The sequence below is a fragment of the Olea europaea genome, unplaced genomic scaffold (genome assembly GCF_002742605.1).
Source record: "Olea europaea var. sylvestris unplaced genomic scaffold, O_europaea_v1 scaffold629, whole genome shotgun sequence".
Taxonomy (NCBI): Eukaryota; Viridiplantae; Streptophyta; class Magnoliopsida; order Lamiales; family Oleaceae; genus Olea; species Olea europaea.
In genome coordinates, this window is record NW_019264649.1 from 431,516 (window position 1) to 443,718 (window position 12,203).

Consider the following 12,203-nt stretch of genomic DNA (forward strand, 5'->3'; position numbering starts at 1 on the left):
ACTCCTTGTGATTAACAAATTACGAAAATTTGAATCTGCGGACTCTATTATATAATTTAATTGTATATTAATTAAATAATAGATCTAACATTAAATTGCATTAATTATGTATTAAAAGTATTTATATACAAAGTTGATTGGAACTAGGACATAACACTTACACCATTTATACCTCCATTGCTTTCACAAGACACAAGTCTTTGCAGCATCACGTACTATCAAACACATTAATATGATCTATATGACATTATCAGGAAGGTCACTTATCATATCAATAGGCTCGAATTGGGCAATCTTCATTCTGCTATGTAATTGGCTAACAAAATTCTGTAACAACTCTCAATTAATAAAAATTTCAAATTGCCTTAAACTAACTTGCATGCGTGTAGAAGATATAAACAAATTCTGCATTAAGTTCACAAAATTTTGTTCGCTTTATTTTAATTTTTTACACCGATATTTTTAATAGTTATCGAATTGGTCATATCACTAAGAAAGTAGAGATAATATTCATAGTTGATATTTACATTTGCATATGCTTAAAATATACTTTTGAACAGAATTTCAATAAAAAAAAAAAAAAATTCATGTAGCCCATCCAAACTTATTCACAACAATCTTTAGTTGTTATTATTATTATTATTATTATTATTATTATTATTATTATTATTATTATAACTCAGATATCCAAACTTCGCCTAAATAATCCTGAGCAGTGGCGGCCTTCCCCCCTGGTTTACCACCCGGCTAAATCCGGATGCGAACACAACTTATACACAATTGGGCTGGACATTCAGGATGCTGCTCTTCTCCCTGTAAACTTTCCTTTACGACGTGCGGACAAGACCCCCGAAGAGGTGACAAAGCGCACCATAACTTTGCCTCCATAGAACAACTACCTTCCAACATAAATGTTGCCTTCTAGCTACCATGGGGAGTCGAACCTCCGATATCCGTGTGGAACCCTCCTGCTTTACCACTACACCATGCCCGTGAGGGCACAATCTTTAGTTTGTTGTTATTCTTAGTGGTGGACAAGGTGGCCAACTGCTCATTCTAATAAATTATGAGCAAACAATAAAATAAGCACCTCATATATATTGTTTCAAGTTTTATTGAATTGTATGCATATTATAATTAACTTTAATTGGCATGTCAATCGTCTTGGACTTTCAAGGTATAATCCACTACAACATTTTATTAGTCACAATGAAGATAAATTAACAATAAACATATAACATTTCATTAGGCAGTATTACATTTGCAAAAATTAGGACAAGAGAAATGTGATGTTACATGTTAAAATTAATTTTTTAGTCAATTTTGATAAAAATTGATGTAATAGGTGATTAGAAAGTTATGAATATCATAAAATACGTGATCTAAATGAATTATTGATTTTGACTTTGATAAAAATTTAAATTTAAATTCCCATCCCAATACCTACTTACCCACATGAATAATGATTGAAAATTAGATGATGTGGCATGGCTTATTAAAACAAAAGAAAAAGAAACACTACCTCTACAAGTGTAAAAAATCGGGAAATGGGAATTCATTCTACCATTTTAACCCTACTTTGCGTCGACTCGCGCCACTGCCAAACCCACCCATCGCTAATTTTCAATCCATCTCCGACGCAACTCCGACCACTGGGTAAATAGAAAGACTACATTTCACACCATTTTTCCCAAATTTTGTGTCGATCTTACAACCGAAAACCCATCCATATCGAGTCAAAATCCGGGGAACTGACCGGAGAACTTTGAGCTATTTGTAAACAAGAGGTTGGACGTGTTCCTTACATCCCACCACTTTCATCAGCAAGTCTGAAACTTGCTCTAACCCTAAATGATAGAAAAAGGTATTTTCTCATCCTTCCTTGAATGCATCCAAATTTGTTTAAATTTATTGTTAAGTGGTCACATGAGTCCATATGTTGTCATCCTTCGCCTATTACCCACAACAGATAACTGAGTTCTATTGACCTGAGTTTGAAAACTTGAACAGAGCATAACTTATACGTCACTCATTTTTGTTCTATTCTGGATCCGAAATTATGGAAGATGATAACCATGACTTGTTTATCAAAGTGTGTACATTTGAATATTTAACCTTTGTTGTATTTGTTTTCATCAATGTCTTTCTTGATTTCTTCATGTATGGAACCGATCTTTTTATGACAAACATATCTCTTCTCATTGACAGAGGCATTGAAGCTAAACAGCCAAACTCTGCTATTGGTAAATGTGCTGGGGTTAAACTCATTAAGAATAACAAGAAGATTGCTGCTTTTGTCCCCCATGATGTTTGTTTAAATGTGCTTTACTTTGCTAGTGAAATTAGTACATCTAGAAATGTTCATACTTCTTAAGCATGGATGCCTGATATGTAATTTGCTGGATATTATTTCGTATTTTCTTTTAATTTACTGTATCAGAATTTGTGTTGCTATGTGTTGATATTTAGATAATCATTTTCTGGTCTCTCTCTCTCTCTTGCAGTTGGAACATTGCATGCATTTTTTTTTATTGATAATCAAGTAATATATTTTGGCCAAATTAATTGAAATCCTATGTAACTTGGGCATGCTTTTCGGCCGTGTGATAGTCCTTTCTAAATGTGGACAAGGCACAATGTTGGCTTAATAACTCAGCTTGGTCGAGCTCGCCTGTACTAGTCGTGGAGGATCGGCACAACTATTTCTCCAAGGCCACAACTACTATTTTGTCCTAGGATAGAAGGCTAATATAAGTCTGTTGTCACAAAAAAGTTTGTTGATTCAGTTTGTATATTTGTTTATCAAAGTGTGTACACACTTTTGATATGTTAGTTTTTTACTTTTGATAAAAACAACTCTTTCTATTACACAATAGTTTGGATTACGACTATTCAACTTCGTTCAAATGTACACGTATTTGCATTTTATTGTTTGACTATTCAAATGTACACACGTCACAATATTATTTATTTACGTGCTTTATGGTAACCAATTTTTATTACCATTATTGCATTGACAAAGGTTTTCAACATACAGTGAATTGAAGCACACATTGCAGTGAGTCTAATGTCTAAACACAATAAGAAGATACTTTGGTTCTTTTCATTCTTTTAACCGTGTTCTAAAGTCTAAATATTTGGGCTTGTCTTAACTTAATGAGGAAACCGGTTCTGTTGCCTTGTCTTCTACACTTAGCAAAATGCCCAGTTTAGTATAGGAAACTTTCATTTTGGGACACATAACAAATGTTATCAACTACACAACACAAGCAACTTTTGTCAAATAATTTGGCCGGGATGTTTGAAAATATAAATGAGAACAATTACATGACAAATTTCTAAAACCATAACATATGTTACAACGAACCTCATAACAATCATATGTCAAACGATCGAACAATTATGACAAGATTAACCGTACATCTAATATCCTACAATGACCAAACCGTTCGTTCATTATGATAATCCATAAAGCAAATTCAAATAAGCCGTTTAAGTCTAACCCTTTCCTTTCCCTTCCCATCACACTTTGCGATTTCCTATCCTTTAATAAAACTCAGGCGCAATGATATGTCCACGTCTAGTTTCTCGCTAATTCGAGCTAGATTGTCAAAGAGTTTTGGCAACTCTTCATATTCCACGTTCGACGCATGATTCACCGCTTCATTAACGGAACTCGACTCCATGCTTAACACTTCTTCTTTTACCCAGTCAAAATATTCACAATCATTACTACAAGTGAAGAACAATCGTCCTTTGTTACTAACATCCCATTCGACCTCAAAACATTTTCGATAACCGTGTTTACACGAAGGGCATCGACGTTTTGATTGGCATTGTCCAAAGTAGCGAGTGTCAAATTCCGGAATTCCTTCCTCTCATTCTAGTCGATCCTAGCTAAAAAAACAAATAAACAAGCATGAATGCAATTGAATCACAAATTCCCATATCAACTACCTAAACCTCACCATCCATGTCAAAAAGCATTACCCAATTTGATTGTCGACATTAAAGAATCAAAAGCAAAAGAGTAAAGGCAGAGCTATATGACCGACATTAACCATTCAAAACCAACAATTCTGATTATCAAACAAGGCATTAAACTATTCGAGTCTCTGTCTAAATGCAAGCCATATAAAATCATATTATCAATGCCATATTATTGAGTGTGGCCCCTTGAAAAATCAACATTGGGGAGATTTAATGTAAGAATAAAAAAAAACCACCAAAATTAAAGTATAGAACCAGAAAAGAAGAACTACTTATACATTATCACCGGAGATGGAGCACAGTGTGGAGGTGAACGGAGTTCAATGCGTTGTCGGCGATGGCAAGTGAGTACGAATGGCGGATGCTAACTTGGTATACCCTTCGTTGGTGCCGATCTTTTGTGATGGTGAGTGCATACATGGAAAAGTGATTTGGGAGGAATGAAAGAAATTTCTTGATAGTGCTTGGAGGAAAATGGTTCAGACGGAATGGGAGAAATGGGAGAGATAGTTTGGGGCAAGTTTTGGGGGAAATTTTTGTAGTGGGTTTCTTTATCTTTTTTTTTTTTAGTTTGTTTGTCTTTTTATTTTTTAATTAATAGGCCATGCCGCCTCATCAAATTTAAAATCCTTTACCCATTCTGTAGTGCCTTTTCTGTACCCATAGCTAAATTGTACCTCATATGCTTCATATGAGATGTATAGCACACTTTCCTCAATAATTAGTTAATTACTTTACTAGTCTTCTCTCCTTAATAATTACTTTACTAGTCTTCTTTCTTCATCCGTTTACATTTCCTTCCATTTTTTGGTTCAGAGCTACAACCTCCATTTCCATGGCTTCTATGCTATAAGCTAATCAAACCTTTCTGCTTTTGCTTCAGTGGTAGCGCTTATTGTGTTTTAAGCAAAAATTTAGAGGGTAGACAACATTCGCTTTCACTATCTTTCTTTTTCCCTGCAATTCGACCATCCTTTCCTTTCCTTGCAATGGATATCTCATTCACTGATCCGTTTACTAGTCCTATAAATCTCCTTGAAATTGTGATCGAGCATATATCACGTGTCTCCTCCTCACATGTACATATAATTTATATGTTAACTGTGCTTCGAGATTTACTATACCGTAGAGACTTTGAAGATATTGAAGAATTCAGAAACTTTTTCCAAGTATTAGTGTCATTTGGGCAAGAGCTTATGGTGCTCTTTACAGTCCCTAACCAGCAAATCTTGTTCAATTTAACTCCTACTCTCAATTATAATGAAGTTGGTGTGGCCTTCATCAACTTTTACCTCTTAATGGTAGAAGTTATCATACATTTTGAGGAAGAGTTGATTGCTTGTTTAAAGGGTACGTTCCAAAATCTCCGGACAGAGCTTGGATTTCTCATAAATTTTCTTGGGGATACAGCAATGCATTTGCAGCCCACCTAGACTATATTGATAGATATCGAAGATGTGGTCAATGAGGTAGGAATTTTCTTGTATTCCTTACTTTTGGCCATTGTTGTATTTATTCTGATCAATAAAGAAGAAGAAGCCTGTACTAGAATAATGGATTTGGAATTTGTGGTTGATGAGGTAAAAAGTCTAATTCATTCCAAATTTTTCCACTTACCATTGCTATCCACTATGGTGAAGTGAAGAAAAAGAAGAAAAAAACAGAAAAAGGCAATGATGGATATCAAAGCTCTGCTCCCAAAAATAGGAAGTTTATTATATATCTTTATTTTCACCGAGGATGATCAAGTTATGGAGACAGGAATCTTGGATCTTGCTCTTTCTGATTTATTTACAAACTTTGAGACCTTGAAAGCAAAGATTAAAGAGCACTGCATCACGGTCTCAAAGATGCCAAGTGATATCGCTCCAAAGACTAGTGTGCTTTCACTCTTCATTATTGATTCTGTCCTTGATGATCTCATAGATCTAATAAATAACAAGTCTGACTGGATTGTTGTTGTGAATGATCAAATTGTAACACTCCACGAGGAGCTAATGTTATTGGGATCATCCATCACAGATATAGCACTGCAGCACGAAGTAGAACATGAAGAACTTGTGACACGGAGCAAAGACATAGTATATGAAGTTGAATTTGAAATCAACTCATTTCCTCATGTTTGGTATCTTATTCTCCGGCTCCCTCAACTCATCGACAAGATTCGGCTTATTGTGATGGCTATCAAAGAAATGAAGAACAATATTGAAGTAGTCAGAATGTCAAATGTTTCAAAACATCCACATGAACACGTAGAGCCACAGTCAAAAGAACCTTCCATTTTGGAAGACATTGTTGTGGGATTTGACAATGTAGTAATTGAAATCACAGAACAACTTGTTGGAGGAACAGGCCAGCTGCAAATTATTTGCATCTTTGGGATGTCTGGACTTGGTAAAACGACCTTGGAAAATAAATTATATAAACATCTCTCCATTTTATACCATTTTTACAAGCGTGCCTAGTGTGTTGTTTCTCAAATATATACTAAGAAAAATATATTGATTGAAATTTTGGGCTCAATGAATAACAGTAAGAGGGATACATACATGAAAAAGGAGGAAGAAATCTTGGTTCAAGATCTTTACAAAAACTTAAAAAGAAGGCGATTCCTCATTGTGATAGATGACATTGGGATATCAGTGTGTGGATTGATTTGAAAAGTTGTTTTTTAGATGACGGAATTGGAAGCAGAATCTTATTCGCTACTCGAAATAAAGAAGTGGGTTTGAAGGCTTCAGCTCGCAATGTCATAAATGAACTTCCTTTTTTGTTAGAAGTTGAGTGTTGGGAAATATTACAAGGGAGTGTTCAAAGATAGAAAATGTCCTCAAGAATTGCTAGATACTGGCAAGCTAATTGTAAAAAACTATCAGGGCCTACCACTTGCAGTGGTGGTAATAGCTGGAGTTCTTGCAAACATGGAGAAGTGAAAAAAACCTGTGGAAAAAAATTGCATGAAATTTAAGTTCACATATATCCGAAATACGAGAGAAGTGCATCCGAACATTGCAATTTAGCTACAATCATTTACCAATGCATTTGAAACCACGTTTTCTTTACTTTGGAGCATTCAAAGAAGACATGGATATCCCTGCACGGAAGTTGATATTTCTATGGGTTGCAGAAGGATTTATAAAGAAGGAAGAACAGAAGAACATAGAGGATGTGGCACTAGAATAACTAATGAAACTGATCGATAGGAGCCTAGTACTTGTTGCTGAAAGAAGTTTTGATGGAAGAGTCAAAACATGCAAGAATCATGATCTATTGCATGAAATGTGCTTGAGAATAGCTGAAGAAAATAACTTTTTGAAGTTGATCAAAGTGTATTTCAATGTTTTTCTTCTATTTCCTTTCTTTTCTGTCCATTTTTTTTATTTTAGCTTACTAAGAATGGTTATTATATTTGATGATCGTAACATGATGTGATTCTGTTTTTTTTTTTTACCAGTAATGATGATGATGAACAACGGTTCTTCAGTCAAGTATCGACGTATCAACAGTACCATCATCTGAGTATCAACTATGCAAAATTTCTTAGTTCACTACCTGTTGGTCTACACGTACGCTCTCTTCTATTGGATTTGGATTTTATGAGTTCCATCAAATTAATCTCATGCAGCTACAAAGTTTTTAGGGTCTTTTGTGGATGGTCACTGTATGACTTTCTAATAGGACTTGAATATCTGGTTCACTTGAGGTATTTGGAAATTTCATGTACACTGCCACAAATGGAAAACTTCCACATATTAGAATTTCGTGTTGTGTACAATGATGATGAAATTGAATTACCAGAGATCCTTCTTAATATGGTGAGTTTGAGACACATGGAGTTTAAGGGTGGTGCGTACTTCATTGAATCTAGTCGTCAACTTGCAACTAACAATAAGAGCTTCCAAATAAATAACCTACAAAGTATTTTTGTACTCTCAATTTATGATGAAATGGATGAGAGTATTTTGAGAAGTTCACCCAACCTTTGCAGAGTGGAAGGCAGAGTTGAGAATTCATTAAATTGTTCCTTCAACTTCCTTAATCAGCTCGAATCACTGAAGCTATCAACAGCACATGGTACGCTTTATTGGCGTTCCAGTTTGATTAGTTGGCCCTTAAATCTAAAAAAATTAACTCTAGTTGGTGTATATCTGTCTCGAAAACAAATGGAGATAATTGGAAGATTGCGTTGCCTTGAGGTTCTCAAATTAGTGTCTGCTGCCTTTGAGTGGGAACAATGGGACACAAGTGAAAGTGAATTCCCACAACTTAAATACTTGAAACTTTGTGCCGTAAAAATTGCAGAATGGAATGCCTCAAGTGATAATTTCCCAAGGCTTCAACGAATAGTATTGGAACATTGCAAGAATCTAAAGATGATCCCTTCCAATTTAGGTGATATTCCAACGTTACAGAAGATTGAGTTATTTATGTGTGGTCAAACTGCCAACGAATCAGCAAAGAAAATTGAGGAAGAGCAAAAGGAGATGGGGAATGAAAATTTTGAAGTCACAATCTGTAGCACATTTGGTGATATTGAAGCCATTCTTTCACACATTTCCCCGCAGATGATGAAGGAATTCAACAGCAGGGAAATTCAGAAGGTAATAATGAAAGATAATTTCTCTTTTAATTCTCTTTCACGTTCTCATCTTGGTCCTGTTATACTAAAATGATGTTGGATATTGGTTAAATAAATTGAGAATTGAAAATCGATTAAAGTTCGTATCGAATTCGGCCAAATACTCAAAAGCTCGACTCAATCCGTTTAGGCAAAATTGTTTGCCACTTCGCCGCTTCGGGGCGCACAAACGGGGATCGACCTGCCCGGTCAGGTCGCGAGGGTCGAGGGGGCAGCGCCTCTCGTGGGGGTCGGGGGCAACGCCCCCGAAAGAGAATTTTGATTTCTCTGCATGTATTGAAGGGTATATTTGGCATTTCGAAAACCAATATCGGATGAATGAGAAATTACGAAAAAGACCTCAACCATTAGTCAATAGACACCTTTTCAAAAGGTGCATTGTTTGGAAAGGGTGCATGGTTTGGCCTCAACCATTTCGTCCACACCCTTTCTTGGTCTATAAATAGGACCCTTTGGGTGTCCTATTCCACACAATTTGATATGCAAAAACGTCTCTCATCCTCTCTTCTATCCAAAATCAAAATCATTTTATTTATTTTGATTTTCTTTCATTTCATCTGTGGAGTACATAAGTCTACATTTGGTTCGTTGTACTTGTGTTTTGGAGTGCTACAAACACAAGTGTAGCCGTTGTATCTTGGGAGTCGATTGCCGAAATCCGTAGGCACCGTTGCGGGGCAAATTCGACTTAAGGACAAAGAGTCCAACTCTTGCCTCGGCTTTGTCACCATCATTATACTTATTTCGGCGTCACTATTCACAAAATTCTTCCAACAAATGAAACATCAAATAAAATTTTTGGCTTATATTGAAATTAACCCCTGTTTAGTTCAAATTAAAATCAGATTTTTAGTAGATTTTCATAAAGGTTGATAAAATGTGTGATTGAAAAGTTAATAAAAGTTACAAATCTCATAAAATGTGTGTTGAAAATGAGTTTGGGGGGAAAAATGAGTTACAAAAAATTGGGACCAAACAGGAGCTAAGGTTGGCTCTATTTTATGAGCCTCTTGATGTTATTTTAGGAATTACTAAACCACAAGGTTCTATGTTTTGGCATTGCTTCTCTATTATTTCAGCTTTTCATATTTTTTACTATAAAATCATGTTGACATAAAATCACAACGATCACATTTTCACTTCTAGCTCATTTTAGTCCTCAAAATAATTTCATTGTTTAGCTCAAGTCCTCCATTAATTGCATGGGCAGTCCTTCAATGCCCAAACTTGATATCTTTGTCCTAGATTCTAGATTCCATCCAATTTCCATCCTTCTTGATCAAATATCGTCCCTTTTTATTCTTTCTTGTTCAAGACTAGTTTTTCTCTTAAAATAATCAATAAAAACACAAAATTAAATATCTGGCTCATAAAATTACCCCCAAACACCCTCTTTTGGTGGCTTGGATAAGTCTAAAATCACACTTACCAGCTGTCATAGATATGCAACTTCAAGAGTGGAATGATATTTCTTCGAGGTAAATAGCAACTTACTCAATTGTGTTATATGTTTATGTCCGTATAATTCATCTTCTACTTTGAATGAGGACAAGTTAATTCAATTGTGTGAGTAATATTCTAAAGATTTTAGGGAGAATTACAGTTGGGGTCTCAAACTTTTCAAATTATTGTAGATCACACCCAAACCTTGTGTTTTTATTGTAGCTAAAGGACATGTGGACAGAATTCATCAATTTAATCATCAGTTTACCAAAAATACTACCTAACACAATTTTTTTATTATATTTTTTATGTAATTATTTAAATTATTTTATATGGGATAACATGGTTAGATCGTTGACTTTTGGTCAACTAATGGTCAAATGAATGGATTCCATCCACATGTCGGCTTGGGTATAGTTTGCAACAATATAAAAGGTTTGGGACCCCAGTTGCAATTTCTCCAAGATTTTAAACAAGTAGAGATCTTGGCACTTGATGAGTAAATTTACACATATTATTGATATACACACAAGATTTTAAAGGGTTAGAGACGTTAGTGATCTTGCAGAAAAGTTGACTGTGATAAAAAAAAATGTGTACCCATTAGTTTACATGTTTGTAACATTGGCGCTAATTTTTTCAGATGTCCATTCTCGATGATTGAGATTTTCCAGAATTGATTGCGTAATTGGAAGGGAGATCAATGGTTGAGTGACACATTGGTGGCATATATTGAGAGCGATGTATTTGACAATATTGATAATGATGTAATTATATGATGTTTCCAAAGTATTAAAATTTGTATAATGCAGTTATAGTAATGTATTGACTTATTTTCATATATATATATATATATATTTTTTTTTTTTTAAAGAAAATTGTACCTTAATTTTTTATCCTACAATGAAAATTGTGTGGCTCCACCAATGATAATAGGCTTGATAAAAACAATTATCTTTGGTGGAAAATCAACTTCTGAATGTCGTCATGGCTAGTGGATTAGAGGGTTTTATTGATGGCACATATACTTTTCCATCAAAGATTGTTGAAGAAATGCTCATCCTAAACCCCCACAGTAAGCAGCATGGCAGAGGTTTAATAGGCTTGTAATGAGTTTGATTTACAACTCACTAAGGAATTATGTCTCGAATAGTGAGTGGATTTGATTACTGCTGATGATATCTGGACTTCGGGTCGAAATTTTTATTAACTTTTCAGAATTATGACTTCAAGGTCTTAATTTCCAATCTCTTGTTGTTCTTAGTTCTTACAGAATTTGCTTCACAGATTCTTAGAGTGCTTGCTCAGACCCTCTGCCAGAGAACTTTCCCGATCAATAATTTGGTCAGGAGTTCTTGTATGTGCACCCACCACCACCATGTAGTCGGCCATTTCGACCGGCACCAAAGAAGCATATGAATCAACTCAAACTCCTTTACCGAAGCAGAGCTCTGTATCGAGATTTTCGCTGTGGTTTCTCTGTTTTACTAGACTCCAAAATCCAGCATCCTTCCATATTTTCCTCGCATCTGGGAACCAAAATAAAGCATGTGCCACAATGAAATCTCTAAGTGATTAACATAGGAGGAGCCATTGTAATTCTTCTTTAAATAAAGTCATAAGATTGTTGGTTAAGGGATTCCTTCAAATATAATAGAAGAAGAGAGATGGTAGATTTTCATGTATATCAAATCGAAACAGCAATCTCTCCACATATGGATGTTAGTAGGCCTTTCATGGGCGGACCCAAGAAGGGTCCCCTAGGGTTACTTGATCCTCCAGTTTTTTCAACACTTTTTTTTTTTTTTTTTTGTCTTAGTTTTCGGGCTCACTATGAAATTTCAAATGAAATTGAAATACTATATTTTTAATATCATTTTGAAGTACTCACAGTCTAGTATTTTCATATCGTTAATGTTGTGTGAAATAACCAATCGTAGCAAATGTTATGACGCGTCAAAATAGACAATTTCAAATTAATATTTCGAGAATTTCGATAACGAACTAACTTTAAAAATTTTTCGACAACTATACACTAGTCATATACATAAATCTTCTATATCCTCTTGAAGCTCATTTCTAAAACTATATCATAAACACATTGAATAATCTAAATAAATATCGAAAATAG

At 34.9% G+C, this 12,203-nt stretch overlaps 1 protein-coding gene and 1 long non-coding RNA gene across 2 annotated transcripts; both read left to right on the forward strand.

Annotated features, from left to right (window-relative positions):
- The first annotated feature begins 1,547 nt into the window (after positions 1–1,547).
- On the forward strand, positions 1,548–2,847 carry LOC111389848. The gene is made up of 2 exons (XR_002701811.1): positions 1,548–1,864; positions 2,209–2,847. It is a non-coding gene; the product is annotated as an uncharacterized LOC111389848 (long non-coding RNA).
- A 2,819-nt stretch (positions 2,848–5,666) lies between these two features.
- On the forward strand, positions 5,667–10,804 carry LOC111389856 (putative late blight resistance protein homolog R1B-17). Its single transcript, XM_023014833.1, has 5 exons — positions 5,667–6,454; positions 6,524–6,632; positions 6,768–6,919; positions 7,616–8,591; positions 10,716–10,804. Exons 1-5 carry the CDS (start codon positions 5,667–5,669, stop codon positions 10,734–10,736), a joined length of 2,046 nt encoding a protein of 681 aa, XP_022870601.1. The 3' UTR covers positions 10,737–10,804.
- Positions 10,805–12,203: the final 1,399 nt, after the last annotated feature.